At 52.1% G+C, this 19,651-nt stretch overlaps 1 protein-coding gene across 1 annotated transcript; it reads left to right on the forward strand.

The window, feature by feature from the left end:
• Positions 1 to 9,224: 9,224 nt before the first annotated feature.
• CKAP4 (cytoskeleton associated protein 4) lies at positions 9,225 to 17,599 on the forward strand (the record flags this gene model as incomplete). The annotated part of the gene is made up of 2 exons (XM_080706413.1): positions 9,225 to 9,617; positions 16,177 to 17,599. 2 exons carry the CDS (start codon positions 9,225 to 9,227, stop codon positions 17,497 to 17,499), a joined length of 1,716 nt encoding a protein of 571 aa, XP_080562539.1. The 3' UTR covers positions 17,500 to 17,599.
• Positions 17,600 to 19,651: the final 2,052 nt, after the last annotated feature.

Below are 19,651 nucleotides of genomic sequence, written 5' to 3' on the forward strand. Positions count from 1 at the left end.
TGAAGCCTCATTACTGCCTGAGGACACAGGTGCACTAATTCCCAGTTGATAGATGCTATCTTTGCTTTTTCTATGGCTGCAGATACCCAGATAGGCTTTGCATTCCAGGGGGGCTTACTTCAGGTCCCACATAGTGATGGCAACTATGCGTGCACCTTGGAGTGAGGGATGATGGGCTTTTGGATTTTCTAAACTTCTCATGAACTCTGTGATGCTCTCACGATACTTCATAAAGGAGGAAGAGTGAGGCCTTCGGAGGTTAGATAACTTACCAGAACCCCACACATAGTGAGCCTTCCAGATAGGGTAAAACCCAATCGGTATGCTTACCACGCTGCTTCATTCAGAGGAACTGAATGATGGAGGGAGGGGAGGGATAGTCAGAGAGTAGATTTTCTAGAATAGGAGGCAGCTGGAAAGAAGAGCCTGAACAAAGAACAAAGGCTTGCGGGTGATTGTGGTGTAGAGAGTTGGTTGAGTGGAATCCTAGGTGGGTCAGGAGTGTCTCACATTCCCAAACCCAGCCCCCCTCCTGGTTTGATTCTAGTAAGGAGATGTGGCAAATGCTTGAGCGTGGCAGAGGCGGGATAAGAATGGTGTCTGGGGAGTAGGGATTTTACAGTGAACTGTCTAATTTACTTAAGAATCCATCCTGTCCAGGCACCCCCTTCTATGTTTTGGTTACATTATCAACATATATTTGTAATGTGTTATTTGAGCCTCTCATAAAACCTTGCATTCATGCATAATACGACTTCTACTAAACATTCAAAGCTTTGAGACTTTCTCAACATCCCCTTGGGGTGATGAGAATCAGCACAGGAACCTAAGTCATGTACTGTTATATCCGTCCGTCCGTCCATCCATCCATCCATCCATCCATCCATCATGCTTGTATTCCTTTCCCCTCAAATTCACATGCTGAAGCCCTCCAGTACTTTGTAATGTAACTGCACTTGGAGACAGAGTCTTTAAAGAGGTAATTAAGTTAAAATTAGGTTATTAGGATACCAACCTGACTAGTATCCTTATAAGAAGAAACTTGGACACATGGAGAGTCGCAGGGATGCACATGTACAAAGCAAAGATTGTATCATGTGAGGACACAGCTAGGTGGTCCTCTACAAGCCAAGGTAAGATAGCTTAGAAGTAATCAAATCTGCTGGCACCTTGACTTTGCTCTTCTAGCCCCCAGAAATTTGAGGAAGTAAATACCTGTTATTTGAGCTGCTCATTATGTGATATTTTGTTATAGAAGCTTGAAAAAAATGTATATTCCATCCATCCATCCATCCATCCATTCATCCAATACTCAGTGCCTCTTACCATTCAGGCAAACTGTTTTGCACTGGAAATAAGAATAAAAGAATAGATCCTAGTCTTTGCCCTGAGAGTTCAAGTGGGAGCAACAGGAGGTAAACAGGCAGTCACAGCACACTGTGATTAGTGATATAGCCCAGGAGTCGAGGTGCAGTGGGCACGAGCACCTTATGCAGGTTGGAAGTAAAGGCAGGAGAAAGGTCGAAGAAGCTGAGTTCCCAAGAGGCTGGCAAATTAGGGCAACTTCAGGGAAGCTCAGTTTGACTAAACATAGAGTAGGAAGGGATTATAGGGAGAAATGGGGCTAGAGAGGTGAGCAGGAGCCAGACTATGAAGGATTTTCAAAAAATGTCATGCTAGGCCAGGCATGGTGGTGCACGCTTGTAATCCCAGCATTCGGGAGGCTGAGATCGGAGGATCACAGTTTGCAGATAGCCTCAGCTACTTAGTGAGGCCCTCTGCAACTTAGTGAGACCTTGTTTCAAAAATTAAAAAAATAAAAAAAAATAGGGCAGGGGGAATAGCTTGGAGGGCAAATGCCCCTGGGTTCCATCCCTAGACCTGCAAAAAAAAAAAAAAAAAAAAAAAGAAGAAGAAGAAAGAAAGAAAGAAAAGAAAAATGTCATGCTAGCTGGGCATGGTGGTGCATGCTTGTAATGACAGGAGGACCAACCTCAGCTTCTTAGTGAGGTTTTCAGCAACTTACTGAGACCCTATTTCCAAATAAAGTATAAAATAGGTCTGGGAGTATACCCCAAAGGTAGAAAAGCCCCTGGGTTCCACCCCGAGTACCACAAAAAAAAAAAAAAAAAAAAAAAGCAAAATCATGCTAAGGCAGTGGGCCTCATTTTTTATTCTGCCTCCAACACACTTAAAGGTCCATGCACGCATGGCAGGGCAAGGGGCAGTGGATACAGGTTTCAAGGACGAGTCAACTCTGCAAGTTGAGATGTGGCCTTTCCTTCCCTACCGAGTTTGAGATTATTAAGAATCTGGATTTTACCTGCAGGCTAAATTGCCTTGGGTTAGTTACTTACATACCAAGCCTCAACTTCTTCTCTGTCTGTATGTCTGTGTGCCAGCAGAGAGTGCAGGCTTCAGTCTCACTTGCCTGGATTCTAGCCTGTCCCCTGCAATTCTCAAGCTGAGGCACTCTGGATAAGTTGTCTGGTCTCATCAGTGAACGGATCTGCACTACTGTGGTGGCTCCATTAGAGACTCCCGGAGGGAAACAGTAGGTAATGAGTGGGATCCTGGCTCGCTGACCAGTGAATGTTGGTGAGGGTGTGTGCTCTGCTGCTGCCTGGCAGCCTGGCAGTGGTATCATCATCCTTTCACGCTCATGGCCATTGTGGTCATCAACACCGTGTTACCATCCCATCACTGCCATCTTACCATGCATCAAACCACTGTCCTCAGCACCGTTTCCATCGTCGTGGTACCCAGAGGTCATTCTTCACCAGGCTCCTTCTCACTGCTTCTCTCCTTTGTGGTTGTCTTATGAAAAGAAGACCCAAGAGAGAGGGATTTTAAGAGTATGATATTCATACAATGAAAGGGAAGGTCCTATGCAGAGCAGTTTTTGTTGTTGCTGTATACTAGGGTTTGAAGCCAGAGACGTTCTGCCTCCAGCATTATTTGTTAATTTTAAAAAAGAGTCTAAGTTCCAGAGAGCCTTGCTACATTGCTACAGCAGGCTGTGAACCTGTGGATTCTTCTGTCTCAGCTTCCCAGTACTGAGATGACAGGTGCGTGCCACCACAGCCAGCTTCAGAGGGACTTTTACTAATGCCATAGTCATAACCCTTGTTGAATACCTACTGTAGGTTGAACATCATGCTAGGCACTAGGGATAGAAGATGGAACTAAATAAATAAATAAGTACCACTTATGGTACTTTAGTGAGAAAAGAAAGATAGTGACCATTGAGGAAATGGCAGTGCATGCCTGTAATCCCAGCACTTGGGAGGCTGAGGCAGGAGGATTGCAGGTTATCTAGCAACTTAGTGAGACTCTTAGCAAACCAATGAGAGCCTGTTTCAAAATTAAAAAAAATAAAATAAAATAGGGCGGGGGTGTAGCTTGAAGGTAGAATGCCCCTGGGTTCAATCCCTAGGGGAGAGAGAGAGACAGACAGATGGACAGATAGAGGCAGAAACACTAAGGAGAAAACAAAGCAGGGAGAAAGTTTTGGGGTTTAGCAGTTTTATTTTATACAGGACAGTCAAGGTGGCGTTTGAGTTGAGGAAGTAAAGAAGACCACCATGTGGATACGTGGAGATAAATAAAGCTAGCCAGGCACAAGGCACAAAATTCAAAGGCCTGGAGGTAGGGATATTCCTGCCGTACTCAGCACCCATGAGGAGGCAGGTGTAGCTGGTCGGCAGAGAGCTATGAAGGGCGAGTATCAGAGGGGCAGCAGGAGACTGTACACGGGGACAGAGGTCACTGCAAAGCCCTGGCTCTTACACCACCTTGGAACGTTACCCAAGGCTTTGGAAAGGTGTGATATGAACTGACTTCTATTTTTATGTAGACATCTAGCTCTTGCTGGAAATGGTTAACAGGGTGGCCAGTACTTAATCGGGGTGTCCAGGCTGGAGGTATTTCAGTGACCCACATGTGAGCCGCTGGCTGCTTGCATCTGTGGTGCGGTTTACCGTGGAGGTCACTGGAGGTGGGAGATGCTTGATGTAATCTGAATGTAAAGCCATCAAGATTTGCTAGTGAGACGGGCGTGGTGGCGCACACTTGTAATCTCAGCATTCGGGAGTTCATGGACAGCCTCAGCTACTTAGTGAGGTCCTTCACAACTCAGTGAGATGCTGTTTCAGAAAATAAAAAGACTAAAAAATAGGACCAGGGGTATAGCTTGGAGGTAGAATGTCCCTGGTTCCATCCCCAGTACTGCGGGGGAAAAAAAAAAAAAGATTTGCACTGCATTGGATGTGGGAGAGGAGTGAAAGGGGTGGGCCTAGTTCTCTTTATTAGTTTTTTTTTTATGCTATGATCAAAATGCTTAACAACTTCAAGTAGAAAAGGCTTATTTAGCTCATGGTTGCAGAGGTTCCATCTATAGTTGGCTGGCTCCAAGACGGAAAAAGAAAGAATCAGGGTGGCGGTGCGAGGGAGATGCTTAACTCATGGCAGCTAGAAGAAGAGAGAGAGAGAAAGGGAGAGGAAGGAACAGGAGCAGAAATGGTCCCCAAAGCCACACCCCCAGTGATCAACTCCCCCCAGCCACACTCTTGCCGATGGTTACCACCCAGTACGTTTATTTAAATTGTGGACTTACCCACTGAAGTGGTTAGAGCCCTGGTTCAATGATTTTACCTCTGTTACCAACACAATGATTTCTCTATTACCAACAGATGAACTTTCCTGGGAGACATTCCATAGCCCAAACCAAATTTTGAAGGAAAAGTCCTACCCCTGACCCATACTCAGTTTGGAGAGGATTCGGGCTCATGGCTTGTCCTCATGAGCCCTTGTCAGCTTGGGGCAGAGAAAAGACTATCAAAGGCAATGAAAAAAAATTTGGGGGGGTACTCGAAGTTAAACCTAGAAGCATTCTACTTCTGAGCTACACCCCCAGCCCTATTTTATTTTATTTTATTTTGAAACAGGGTCTAAGTTGCTGAGCTTGGCCTGTGACCTTCCTATCTCAGCTTCCCAAGTGCTTGGATTACAGGCATATGCCACCATACCTGGCAGGCAGGGAACGTCCATGGAGGCTTAGTTAGGCATTCTAACTGAAACGTGGGAAACCAAGAGTGCTGCAGGCTTGCAGAACTCCACCTCAGAGTTCCCGGTGCATGCTGCCCACGTGTGGGGAGGCATCTTTGTGTAAGTCGGATGCCCAGAAGAAATGCCTCTGGCTCCTCCTCTGTTCCAGCCACATTCTAGCCCATCCAAAAGATGCTTTAGGGAGGAAAAGGAGAAAGCAAAAAAGAAGAAAAGAGATAGAGGAAAAATCAGAAAGAAAAGAAGAGAAACTCCCTTACATCTGTGCTGTGCTGGCTCAGAAAAAGGAGGAAGAGAAAGAAAATCTCTAAGAACCACCATCAGAGCTTCCTGGCCTAGACTCTACACTTTACCTCCAGAACCGCTCACCAGCCGCCCGCCTCCTCCTCTGGGTGTAACCAAACATCGTGGTGGAGCCTGACTTAGAGGAAAACACTGCCTGCTTTTTAAAGTTAAACACATGGTTGCCTGTGGCTCGTAAACCACATAGGGTGGTCGGAGCTCCAAGAAATAACGATGAAAGAAATCCCTGACATCTGGACACAGAAGCTCTGTGACTGTGTTAGCCACCCGTTCTTCCAGAGCCTTGCTGCCTACCCCGTGGCAATGGTGGCTCGTCTAATGCTCCCGTCAACCAGATAAGTAGTTCATATCCCTGCCTCATAGATGGGGACGCTGAGGTTCAGAGAGGTCACACTCTGCGGTCGGGTGTGAGGCTGAGTTTGAACCCAGTCTATTTCAGAGGAGGTGTCTTAACCATTATCCTCGCTGCCTCCCGGGAATGGTAACAGTTCTCTGCCCCATGCTCCACTCTTCCAGCTCACTAGAAGCAAAAGCTGAGGAACCTCCCATTCTCATCTCTGGCTTGTAGTCGATCAACTTTTTAAAAAACCTACATAATCATGGAATTACTTTTGATAATCATCACAAGACTATTTTCCCTAGGAAATAGCTTAATGTAATAAGATCTGAAGAGATGCCCTTTATAGAAGGAGTGACCCTGAAATCCAGAGGGGAGGCTAAGAACGATTTTCAGGGTCACACGGGTGGCAGAATAAGGCGGCTCAAAATAGCCGGGCTCCTGCCTCTCAGGCAGAGCAGGGTGGGGGAAGCAAGCTCCTCTCCATCAACACCGCCTCCACCTCCAACACAGACTAGCCCCCCTGGAAGGAGGATGACCCCTTTTTGCAAGCTAGTGGTTTTATACACAACTCTACCTTGGCTGAACAGTTTTAAAACCAGGTTCTTCCGAGCACCTTCCTACAACTTGGTCTTCTGTCCTCTGCATTCTCTGTACCCTGCAGGTCTGAGTCCTGTATCCAGCTGAACCAGAAGCTTCTATGAAGGCTAGCTCCTGGTACTCAGTCCTCTCTGCCTGGGGCAGATGACTCTGCTCCAGCAGGTTCTACTCCAGAATCTGCTGTAATTTCCTCTGGCCTCCCACACTAATAGGGACTCTTTGCCTTCCTGGCTTCTGCTGCCCTCTGCAATCTGGATCAGCTCCACCCAGCCCAGCTCTATACATGACACACACACAACCTCACATCTTGCCCGGTGTCCTAGGCTCCCCACCCGAACTCCTGCCACAGGAATATCCTCCCTGCTCTCCTCCTATGCAAATCCATTCTTGAAGGCATCACTCGGGTTCGTGGGCCCCAGGAAGACTTCGCCCAATCAGCCAGATGGTTTACTTTCCACGATCTCTCTTCATTTCTATTCTCAGCCCTCAGCACATGGCTGCAGATCTCTCCCCGTGCAATGCAGGCTCCGGAGGGCATCCGCACACAAGCGCATTCACTCACTAGAGAGTTTCAAAAGCATCTTATGTGAAATACGCAGAGGCCCACAAACATGGCGGCCTCCTGCCTTCAAGGAGGGGAGACTGTGGCTTAGACACAGCGCCTCTTCAGTCTGGCACACAGTGAGTGCTCAGTAAAGCTCTGCTATGTGGAACCAACATACAGAATGCCTCTTGTTGCAATCATTTGCTAAGTCCCATGGAAGGTATCAAGTGTACAGGGAAAGTATTAGGAAACTGGTGGCATTTTAAACTTGGCTTTAAGGACAGGAAATGATATTTTTCCCTTAACAGGGTGCCCACAGAGAAAAAGTGTGGCCCTCCGCACGCTGCCAGGCACACGGCAGAGACTAGGCACAGGGGCAGAGCCCTGGAGTCCTGTCCCTGTCCCAGCACCTAGGAGCTTGAGTGAGGGTGGACAGCTTGCTTAACTTCCCTGCACCCCAGTTTCCTTCCCATTCAGAGGTGATTAAGCCGCTACCATCCAATCCTAGCTGTGCGTGTAAGCCAATCAGTGGGGTGGGGGACCCAGCCTTAATTTCTTTCCTCTCAGCTACCTCTCAGCTACACCCCAGCCCTTTTCAGTTTTAGACACAGGGTCTCCTTAGGTTGTTGAGAGTCTCATTAAATTGCTGAAGCTGGCCTCAAACCTGCGATCCTCCTGGGTCAGCCTCCCATGGACTGGATTACAGGCCGCACCACCACGCCCGGCTCTCAGTTTCCTGCTATAAAAATGGGCTTAAGTAAGCCAGGCCTGGTGACACAGGCTTGTAATCCCAGCATTGGGGAGGCTGAGCCAGGAAGATCTCGGTTGGTTCAAGGACAGCTGTAACTACTTAGTGAGGCTCTTTGCAATTCAGTGACATCCTGTTTCAAAATAAAGAATAATAAAGCCCGCGCTTGGAAGGCGGAGACAGGAGAATCGCACAGGTTCGAAGCCAGCAGCGCTGGCTTAGAAGACCCTGTTTCCAAAAATAAAAAAGTATAAAACTAGGTCTGGGGGTGTAGCCCGGAGGCAGAAGGGCTTCCAGGAACCCCAGTACCACCAAAAAAAAAAAAAAAAAAAGAATAATTTAAAAAAATGGGGCTGGGGGTGTAGCTTAGAGGTAGAATGCCCCTGGGTTCCAGCCCCAGTACTGAAAAGAAAAAAAAAAAGGTAAGTAATTCTTACCTCTCAGGGCTTTTGTGAGCTTTTAAGAACACATGCAGTGTGCTGAGTGCGACATTATTGGATTCCTTCAGGGCAGCTGCTGCTAGCTTACCTAAGCCCAGAGTCTGCCCCAAGTAGGGGTTTGTGAACAGACCCTGTGACCCTCCTGCCCAATAGACAACAGAGTCAAGAGGACTTCAGAAAAAGAGCTGTGCACAGCAGGCTGGCGCGGCTCACAGGGGCGCTCAGGCTGCGGGTCTCTAGAACAGGCTCGGGCTCCCGGCAGTCCAAGAGCCTTTGCTAACTCTTAGCCGGTAACCCGGCTGGGAGGCAGCCCCGTGGGCCTGGGCCGTCCAGCCCCAGGGCAGAGGCGGGGTTCGTCCCCGGGGTGGGGTTAGAGGTGTCCGTCCCCTGGGTGGGGGCAGGGGGTCCGTCTCCGGGGTGGGGTTAGGGGGGTCCGTCCCCGGGGTGGGGGCAGGGTGTCTGTCCCCGAAGTGGGGGTACGGGGTCCGTCCCGGGGTGGAGGCAGGGGGTCCGTCCCCGGGGTGGGGGCAGGGTGGTCCGTCTCCGGGGTGGGGTTAGGGGGGTCCGTCCCCGGGTAGGGGCAGGGGGGGGTCCGTCCCCGGGGTGGAGGCAGGGGGTCGATCCCTGGGTGGGGGCGGAGGGGGTTCCGTCTCCGGGGTGGGGGCAGGGGTCCGTCCTGGGGGTGGAGGCAGGGGGTCCGTCCCCGGGGCGGGGGCAGGGGTGGTCCGTCCCCGGGGTGGGGGCGGGGTTAGGTCCCCGGGTGGGGGCGGGGTGTCCGTCCCCGGGTGGGGGCAGGGGGCTCCGTCCCCGGGGAGGGGGAGGGGTGTCCGTCCCCGGGGTGGGGCAGGGGTGTCCGTCTCCAGTTTGGAGGCAGGGGGTCGATCCCCTGGTGGGGGCGAGGGGGGTCCGTCCCCGGGGTGGAGGCGGGGGTCCGTCCCCGGGGTGGGGGCAGGGGTCCGTCCCCGGGTGGGGGCAGGGTCCCCTCAGGCCGGGCTGGGGGCGCGGGCGGAGGGGGCGGCGCGGGGCTCGGCCGCCCTTCCCGGGAGGCGGGGTCGGCGGCGCGGCGGCGGCGGCCCCCTCCTCCTCCTCCTCCAGGGCCGCCTCCCGCCCGCCGGCCGCCGCTCGGGCTCGCCGCTCCGCCGCCCGCCTCGCGCAGCCGCCGCCGGCCCGCGCCCCCAGCCCGCCGCCATGCCCTCGGCCAAACAAAGGGGCCCCAAGGGCGGCCACGGCGCCGCGGGCCCCGCCGACAAGGGCGCCCACCCGCCGGGCGGCGCGGACGACGCGGCCAAGAAGCCCCCGCCCGCGCCGCCGCAGCCCCCCGCGCCGCAGCCGCCGCCGCCGCCCGCGCACGCCAGGGCCGGAGCCCGCGCCGCCAGGGCCGCCCCGGCCGCCGCCGGCCCGCGCAGGCTGGCCCGCGCGCTCAGCCTGCTCTTCTACCTCGCCCTGGTGGCGGCCGCCGCCTTCTCGGGCTGGTGCGTGCACCAGGTCCTGGAGGAGGTCCAGCAGGTCCGGCGCGGCCACCAGGACTTCTCCCGGCAGAGGGAGGAGCTGGGCCAGGGCTTGCAGAGCGTGGAGCAGAAGGTGGGTACCCCGGGCCGGGCCCCCTTTGTTCATGGCCGCCGGGGGGGGGGGATGGCCCCGCGGCGAGGATGGCCGGGGAGGGGGCCAGGCCCTGCCGCGGGACAGCAGCCGGGACCTGGAAGGAGGCCGGCGGGCTCTCGGGGGCCCGTTCCCTTTGGATTAGGAACCGCTGAGTGGGCAGAGTTGTCAGAAAAGGAGGTTGGAAGGGAAGCCGGGCATCCCTGGAAGCCCCCCGCCCCCCGCAAGGCCTCGGCCGGGAGGAGCCGGCAGAGTGGGCTTTTATTAGACCCGGAGCTCCGGGAAGGAAAAACTAGCATTCTTGATCATTTTCGAAGTTCAGATGAAATAGTCTCCGCCCTTAGGCCCTCGGCTTGCATGGTGCCAGCGTGTCCATGCGCGCCTTTGGAGTAGCCAGCTTCAGCCTTAAAGGAGAGGGAAGGCCCAGGATTTGGGGTCGTACCGGAGAGCAGCGCTTCCAGATGCTCGCGTGTGGTGTTCAGAGGGCTCACTCACGGATTAGCTCATCCTTCCAGCAACCCTGGGAGGCAGGTCTGTTGATAGGGGGTGAGGTCTGTTGGTCTTGACTCCATTTTCCAGACCAGAAAATTGATGTTTGAAGAGATTAAGAGACCTGACAAAGTCCCCCAGCTGGTGAGTTGTAGATTACACAGGAATGCGGGCCAGTGCCCAGCGGTGGGTTCCCAGGGGCCTGTTTCAGCTGTGGACGACTCCCCAGCTTCCCAGGGTCAGGGCTGCTCAGCTGTCCACCCTCCTGGGGCTTTTCCAGACCAGGTGCAGTCCCGTCCATCACATCCCCCCACTCCACCCTCCGCTCATGCCAATGCTCAATGAAAAGTTGGTTGCTGGACGGAAACAAAAAATCCCGCCACTTCCAAGCCAGGAACTGCAGCCTCCTCTTCCCAGCATGCTGCCTGCCCTGCCAAGTCACTCTCTACTTTTGTTGAGAGTGCAGGACTAGGAATTTCCTCTTGCGACTAGCAGCAACTGGGGTGAGTCAGCCTGCTAAATGCTGCAGGCCAAGGGAGGTGACTTTTCTCTGGGAATTAAGTAGGCAGTGTTGCTTTGCCTATCTGGAACATCAGATCATCCTTAAAAATAAAGCCACATCCTGCTGGGGCCTGATCGCTAGCCCGGTTCCTCTCTTTCATCTGCCCACTTGCTAATCAATCATAATATTTATTGAAGTCTCATAGTCATATAGCTCTGCGTAGGCCCTGTGGAGGAGGGAAAGACACACAAACCATATTTGTGAAGCGGCGTGTTAGCAAGTGGCGTTGAGGGTCCCTTCTGTGCAGGCTGGGAAGAGGGTGGTGTGGTGTGGTGTGGAATTTCCTTGGCCCATGTCTGGGGTAGTGCCAGCCATCTAGCTGGTGATTGGTAAATGTGAAGAGAGAAGGAATGTGAAGGTCCTGGAGGCAGGGGAATAGCCTAGAACATATTTGAGGGACAGGAGGTGGTGACCCTGTTTATGGAAATTGCGAGGGAAAGTTGGAAGCTGAGGCCCAGATGGAGGTGATCCTGATTCCAGGTTGAAGGAACTGGGAATTATTCTCTGTACCTCCTCCCCTCCTCTCTCTTACTCTTTCCTTTCTGATTCTTGCCATTTCTCTATCACAGCTCCGTGGACAACATTTTCCTCTTTGGGACTCCCAGCTATGAGAGGAAGATTCTATCCAGATTTTTTTGGTGTGTGTGTATGGTACTAGGGATTGAACCCAGGGGCATTCTACTTCTGAGTTATACCCCCAGCCCTATTATTTTATTCTTTATTTTGAAACAGGGTCTCACTGAGTTGCAAAGGGCTCACTAAGTAGCTGAGGCTGGCCAGTAACTGCGATCCTCCTGTCTCAGCCTCCCAGATGCGGAGATTACCAGCGTGTGCTACCACGCCAGGCTCCTCTGGATTTTTAAGAATTGTCATCTTTCTAAAGCTGTGGAAAGGCCCGGCATGGTGGTGCACACTTGTAATCCCAGTGCTTGGGAGGCCGAGACAGGAGGAGCCAGACTTGACTGGCTCTCTGACTTCCTAAGTGGTAGAGCTCTCTGAGACTTGGTGGCGTAGTGAGATTCCATTCTTAATTGGGAAATACATTTAAGAGTATCATTATACATAATTAGTAGCCACTATGGGCCAGACATTCTACCTAGAGCTATACGGCCGCAATTTTAGATCTCTCAGTCACCCTCTGAGGCAGGCACCACTTGTTACTACCATTTTACAGGTAGAGTGGCCGGGCCAGGACTGGTTCTGTAGCTTGTTCAAGAAGTGGTAGAACTGGGTCTGGAGTTGGGTGCCCACCTGGTCTCTTCCAGGTGCTTTTCATTACGGGAAAATGGCCCAGGTTGTCTGGATGGCCATAGCGGTCAGAGCATCTGACCTGTCCTTAGACTAAGGATTGAGGCACAATTGAGCCCAGGGCTTCAGGAAACGTTGGCAGTTCAGCTCCAGGCCCTCACAGACCCAGGTGGCAAACGGTGACTGCAGGAATAGCTTAGGCTGGTGGGACTGTTTAAGAGAGGAAAGGCTGTTTGTGGAAGAATCGATTCTCTGGTCATGTTTGTCTTCTGGGCTTGATTCTTTGTATGAGGAGTCAGGGATGTAGGTGTTGACAGTCTCTTCCAGGCACAAGGTATGCTTTGAACACATTTATGCCTGAGCATGCCACAGAGTGGTTAAGAGCTCAGGTTCTGAAATCACACGTTCTGGGAGCTAGATGCTCGGCTCCCCCACTTACACTCTGATAGTTACTGTGCACAGTTCGTGCCCCGTTGAATGCTAGCCATCACGGACACTCCCACCCCCAACCTGACGAGGCTGGGATCCTGTCCTAGCCTTTATTTTATCTCTGGCACCTTCCCTATACCTCCAACTTAGTGGGCATCCCACATATGTTGGGAGAACAGGGACATCCAATATATGTTGATTAACTTGCATCTAAAGATGAACAACTCACAATATGCCTGGTGGGGTAACTGTGCTTTTTATGGTATTAGGGCCAGTTAGTGGGGTTTTGTCTGTAATTTCTGGTCTAATCCCCTTCCTCACCGTATGTGAAGAGCTGGCCCGGGTGAGGGGCTAACAGTCAGGGTCTGCGGGAGGGGAATGGACTGGCTTGTCTTCAGGCTTTGTTCTGAATTCTTTTTTTTTTTTTTTTTTGGTGGTACTGGGGTTCCTGGAAGCCCTTCTACCTCCGGGCTACACTCCCAGACCTATTTTATATTTTTGAAACAGGGTCTCTTACACCAGCACGGCTGGCTTCGAACCTGCGCGATCCTCCTGTCTCCACCTCCCAAACGCGGGGATTACAAGCGTGTGCCACCACGCCCGGCCTTTTTTCTGAATTCTGAATTCATTCTTTGGTTCATTCTGAAAACACTGAATGTCTGCCTGCTGTGTTGCAGGTACTGTGCTCAGTCGCTCACAATCTAGTTTGAGTGCTATGCTTAGTACTGGCAGGTATTGGGATTTAATAACCTAGTTGCAGAGATAAGCACTCTCCAGGACTGTCTCTAAGTGTCCTCTTGGCCAGGGTTGTATTTGGTTGGACAGGGGAATGGCCTGGTAATCTGGAGTTCCTGAAAACACTATTCTACTCCATCTTAAAATCAGAGTGATGGAGCTAGGAGGGGCTTGAGGGACCTGTTTCCTAACAGATGAGGAACCTGGGACTTGGCAGGCGAAGGTGACCTCTTTGACTTCCAGAGCAGTTATTGGCGTGGCTGGAACTGGAGCCCGGGCGCCCTGTTGGCATTCTCGGTGTATCCGCCCAGACCGGTGGTGCTCGGACTCCTCCGGCTTCCGAGGCACTTCTGAATACAGATCAAACAGTCATGAAGACAGCAGCTACCGTTTGTTGAGCATTCACAGATGTAAAGTGCTAAGCACTTTACATATATGAATTCATTGAATCCGCACAGTGACAGTCCTGTGAGTCAGGAACTATTTTTGTGTCGTCCCCACCCCGTGCAGCTGAGGAAGTGAAGACACAGAGCGTCTACACAGTGTGCCCATGGTCACGTCGCCGGGGAGGGCCAAGGCTGGGATTTGAGCCTAGGCAGTCTGGTCGCATCGCCCCTTCTATTTTATTTTTCAATTATCATCGTGGCAATGTCCAAGCACACACAAAAGAGAGGGCGACATTATGAACCCCAGTTGCAGTAATTACCAGTGCTTTGCCATTCTTTTTCATTCCTTCTGTTTCTCTGGCTGGGTCAGGGCAGCCTGACTCTGAGCCTGCTGAGAGCTGTTGGGGCCCCTCTGGCCTCTGGTCCTCCTCCAGAGTCTTTAGTATTGGGGCGTGGCCAGGTTGAGAGGTGGCCGGGCCTTAGGAGAGGAGAGGAGTCATCTGACACAAGTGGCTGCTGTTGGCATTTCAGCTGTGGGCTCTCAGAAGAGCCTATATTGCCCTGGCTGACCCAGGGGATAGGGGACAGGAACTGATTTTAAAATGAGTCCTTGACTAACATCTTAGTTCACCCCAGGTATCTCAAGGTTTATTTCTAACCAGTAAGAACGCCTTTCCTTTCACTCCCTTACTTCTGCTTTTTCTCGTTTATTTTAACAAAACGCAGCATCTGGCACCTAATAAAGTTAACAGGCCAGGCATGGTGGTGCCTGCCTGTAATCCCAGGACTTGGGAGGCTGACACAGGAAGATTGCAGGTTTGAGGCCAGCCTTAGCAAAAGGGAGACTCAGCAACCTAGCAAGACCCTGTTTCAAAAAAAAAAAAAAGAAGAGGCGGCATATTAGGGAGAACATCCAATTTCTTACTTTTTGTGACTAATCTCACTTAGCATCGTGTTCTCCAGTTCCATCCATTTCCCTGTAAATGATGTAATTGTGTTTTCCTTTCTGGCTGAGTAAAATCCCATTGTGTACACATCCCATAGTTTTGTAATCCATTCATCTGTTGATGGACATCTTGGCTGCTTCCATAGTATCTTGCACACCATTAAGATGTATGACTCCAATGCACCCATAAAAAATTTTAAAAAGGGGGCGGGGCTGGGGTGTAGCTCAGAGGTAGAATGTCCCTGGGTTCAACCCCCAGTACTACAGTAAATAAATAAAGTTAACAGGGATTTTTCTTTTTCTTTGCCATGCTGGGATGGAACGCAGAGCCTTGCACATGCTACACAAGTACTGGACCACTATAGACCCCAAGCCCTAGTGAGTCCTGAATATCACGTATACCCAAACAATAGTCAGATTTCCCTGATTCTCCCCGTAAACTTATCTTTTTCCAGTTGGTTTGTCTCGTAACCTATAGCAGTTCGCTTCTTAAAGTGCCATTCATCTATGGACCACTAACCAGGTCATTTATCCCGTAGACTCCCACATCGTGGATTTGGCTGGTCACATCCTCGCGGTATCACGGCACATCTGTCTCTTGTGTGTTCCATGAATGGGTGGTTAGACTCACGGACTTGACGGGATCAGGTCTGCCCCTCCCTGCTATTGGCAACCAGGCATGATAGGCTGCACCGTGTGCCAGGTCAGGAAGAGGCCTAGGTTCACCCAGCTCCCCTGGGTAGTTCCCAGGCCAGACCTTTATTTAGAATGAATTTGTAGCAGCTCCTGTGTGTTTGTAGACAAAGCCCCACTGTGTTCCTCAAGCCAGAACATGCTACGGGAGAACTGGCCCTCATCACATGTTGCAGGCGAGTTTCAGTTTATCTTCCTGCCTGTTGGCATTTGGCTGAAGATGATACATCAGAATGAAGGGTAAATGAGGGCTGGGGAAGGCAGTGACTCATTGAGGGCCGCACAGCTGCGAGTGGCGAGCAGAGACCTGGTCCTTGTCTTGGCTTCCTGTGTCTCCGCCTCTTTCCTGTGAAAGTTTGTGATGCTCTCACAGTGGCAAGACCTGGAATTCCAGTCCAAACTGGCTTAAAAAGTGAGCACTGATTGACTCAGACTAAGAAGTTCAAGGGGGTAGCTCAGTGGTAGAGTGCTTGTCTAGCATGCGCAGGGCCCCAGGTTTGATCCCCAGCCACACACACACGTGTGCGAGCGCGTTCAAGAGTAGATCCCTTCAGGTAAAGCTGTGCCCAGGATTCGGATCGTGTTTGCAGAAGCTGGTCTTGCCACTGCTCAGCTGTGCTCCCTTGCTGAGCTGTCTTGATTCCTAGACAGCACTCCTCATGTGAATGGGTGGTGCTTTCTAGGTCAGGGTGGTCCTGAGCGGCTCCAGGCTTACTGCATCTTAGAGCTAGCAATCCCAGTGTAAAACATTTAACAGAAGTCCTGGAATTGTCTTGCTGGCCTACCTTAGGACCTGTGCCCAGTGTGGCTGGGGCTGTGGTGGAAAGCTCTACTTGGTAATAAGCTGGGTAATAAGCTGTCCCTGGAGCACTTGAAAGGGGTCCCGGGTTTAGTCCCACAATCTCCTGGTCTACATGTGGAGGGAAAATTATAGTGCCATTCCGGAAAAGGAAGAACCCGGAGGTGGGCAAACAGCAAGTAACTCGTATAGAGTTATACTCATAGAGTTATACCAGCTCTTCTCTGCAGCTAACGTCTGAGTGTTGGTTGCAGGTGCAGTCTCTGCAAGCCACATTTGGGGCTTTCGAGTCCATCTTGAGGAGCTCCCAGCATAAGCAGGACCTCACGGAGAAAGCCGTGAAGCGAGGGGAGAGCGAGATCACCCGGATTGGCGAAGTGCTGCAGAAACTACAGAACGAGATCCTCAAAGACCTCTCGGATGGGATCCACGTGGTGAAGGATGCCCGGGAGCGGGACTTCTCGTCCCTGGAGAACACGGTGGAGGAGCGGCTGACGGAGCTCACCAAGTCCATCAACGACAACATCGCCATCTTCACCGAAGTCCAGAAGAGGAGTCAGAAGGAAATAAACGACGTGAAGGCGAAGGTCTCCTCTCTGGAAGAATCCGAGGGGTCCAAGCAGGACCTCCGAGCCCTGAAGGAAGCCGTGAAGGAGATCCAGGCCGCGGCCAAGGCCAGGGAGAGGGACATCGAGGCGCTGAGCGGCTCGCTCCGGACCATGGAGTCCGACGTCTACACCGAGGTCCGGGAGCTGGTGAGCCTCAAGCAGGAGCAGCGGGCCTTCAAGGAGGCGGCCGACACGGAGCGCCTGGCCCTGCAGGCCCTCACTGAGAAGCTGCTGCAGTCCGAGGAGTCCACCTCCCGCCTGCCCCAGGAGATCCGGAGACTAGAGGAAGAGCTCCGCCAGCTGAAGGCCGAGGCCCGCAGGCCCGAGGAAGATGGAGTCTTCACAGACTCCGACGCGTTAGACGCGCTGCAGAAGAGGAGTCAGGAGCTGGACTCCCGGCTCCAGAGCGTGGAGGACGGAATCCATTCGGTGCAGGTGGCTTCTGCGCGCCAGACTGAGAGCCTGGAGTCGCTCCTGACCAAGAGCCGGGAGCTCGAGCAGCACCTGGCCGCGCTGCAGGGCCGCCTGGAAGGCCTGGGGTCTGCGTCCGAGGCAGCCGGCTTGGCGGGCACTGTGAGGAGCCTGGGCGAGGCCCAGCTGGCACTCTACAGTGACGTGGAGGAGCTGAAGCAGAGTGTGGGTGAGCTCCCCAGCACCGTCGAATCGCTGCAGAAGGTGCAGGAGCAGGTGCACACGCTGCTCGGCCAGGACCAAGCCCAGGCCGCGCGCCTGCCTCCTCAGGACTTCCTGGACAGACTTTCTTCTCTAGACAACCTGAAATCCTCAGTGAGCCAGGTGGAGTCGGACTTGAGAATGCTCAGGACTGCCGTGGACAGTTTGGTCGCATACTCGGTCAAAATCGAAACCAATGAGAACAACCTGGAATCGGCCAAGGGTTTACTAGATGACCTGAGAAACGACCTGGATAGATTGTTTGTGAAAGTCGAAAAGATTCACGAGAAAATCTGAGTGAACTGTGGATGCGGGGCGCGGGTTTCTAGTTCATATTCTCATGACCAAAAAAAAAATGTGTTGTTTCCTTCCATGAGCCCTTCCTCCAATTTCTTGTCCCCCCCTCCCCATGGAGAGAATTCTGTACACACCACCTGCACACCACGGCATCGTCTTTCTGTGCCCATTTAACTTATTTGCAACCATTACCACACTATTGGTTTCTCAAATTTGCTACTTCTGCTTTTTGCTTGGTTTCCAGAAGGCCCAGCCCCTGTGCATAAGAGGCGGCTTTTAGAAGGGATGTGTCCAGTGTCAGGAAAATGACGGTGGCTTCAACTGAGGATTAACAGAAGCAGATTAACTCTAGCCTCAAAAAACCCTGTCTGGCTGGCAGATTTCAAATAGAAAAAGAAAAAAAAAAAAGTGTGTGTGTGTGTGTGGGGGGCACTTTTCTTTCTAATTGTCTTTAAGGAAAATTAATTTTACTTTTTATACTTCTGGCCGAAGTTTTCATAAGATATCTCTCACTTGTCTTCCACTTAAAACTGGTTAAAATTCATAGATGTCAGCTCTGAGTCAGGAGGGGGAAAAGCCCTCCTCGTCATTTTAAAAGACTCTTGTTACTTGAGGGTGGCCTCCTGCCCCCAGGGCGAGAGTGTCTTTTCCATTCCTGAATCCTCTAGTAATATCAAAGGTAACTATGCAAAGAGTCCAGACAGTTCTGAATGTCAAAGCAAGCGCAGCACCCAGAGTCCCAGGTGCCCTTGGACCTGGGCCCACCTGGGCCACCTGTTGGGAAGGTCACCAGATAATGCATATGTTCAGAACCCCAGAAGGGAGAGTGTTTGGGTTCTTTCAAGAACTGTGTGTGAGAGCTGTCCACAGAGATGAGGTGTCTCCCTGGGGGAATGCAGGCCAAGTCATTTAATTTGAACCCCACGTCCATGGGGAGGTCTGCTGTCAGAGCCGGCCCCAGCTGTCAGTGAGGAACACATGCACTGCGTTTCTGTAACTCTGTGTTGTATCCCTTTCCCTTTGAGCTGTATTGTTCTTAAATGGCTGTCTTGCCCTTCCAAAAAAAAAAAAGTAAAAAAAAAGTCGAAAAGTAAAAGAATAAAAAAAAAAAGGGTTTGTTTAGTTTACTGTGAAATGAACTGTATGGCTTATTTACAGTATTTTTAATTCTTAATAAACACTTGAGCTTTGTTATGACTTTTCCAGAGTGGCTGCTTTCTGACAGTTTAGTAATTATGACATACCTCATCAGCCTGCAATATTCAGGATTAGAAAATAGGCATGTTTTCAGTTGGGAGACTGTCTTAACGTTCAGTTCTAAGACCAAGGCGGCCTTCCTCTTGAGCCGGGGGACATACTTTTGTAGGACTATTTGGAGGTCTGTTTATAGGTTATTGCCCGTCTCCACCTGTTAGCTTCGGCAGAGGATCACAACATGACTCCCTCTTAGAATCTCCTGGGGCGTGGGAAGGAACTGCCCGGGCTCCTGGGGGTGGGGTCGGGTGGGTGCGGGGAGGCTGGCACTGCTGCTTCGGCCCTGGGGATGGGGTCAGGTGGGTGCGGGGAGGCTGGCACTGCTGCTTCGGCCCTGGGGGTGGGGTCGGGTGGGTGCGGGGAGGCTGGCACTGCTGCTTCGGCCCTGGGGGTGGGGTCGGGTGGGTGCGGGGAGGCTGGCACTGCTGCTTCGGCCCTGGGGTTGGGGTCGGGTGGGTGCGGGGAGGCTGGCACTGCTGCTTCGGCCCTGGGGGTGGGGTCGGGTGGGTGCGGGGAGGCTGGCACTGCTGCTTTGGCTGTTTCTCACTAGCAGCAGGGTTAGGAACCGATGTCTGACACCATCCTCGACCTTCAGCCTCTCATCCTTATTTCCCTGGGCAACTAACTACCCAACACCTAATGGTAAGGGATGCTGTTTACTGAGTGTGCCAGTGTGCCGAGCTCCGTGTAGGCCTGGGTGTATCGTTCCCCTTCCCACCCGGGCAGCAGGCTGAGAAGCACCTTGCAGGGATGAGGTTTGAATATGCTCCCAGTTCTCAGACAGTGGCAGGACTGACAGCAGGGTGGTGGTGATGGAGAGGGTGGTGATGGTGATAGAGATGACGACTGTACCTCCCGGGGGGCTGTGATGACTGAACAAGGATGTCAGCTTGGCATA

The sequence above is a fragment of the Muscardinus avellanarius genome (genome assembly GCF_963383645.1).
Source record: "Muscardinus avellanarius genome assembly, chromosome: 11".
Lineage (NCBI taxonomy): Eukaryota > Metazoa > Chordata > Mammalia > Rodentia > Gliridae > Muscardinus > Muscardinus avellanarius.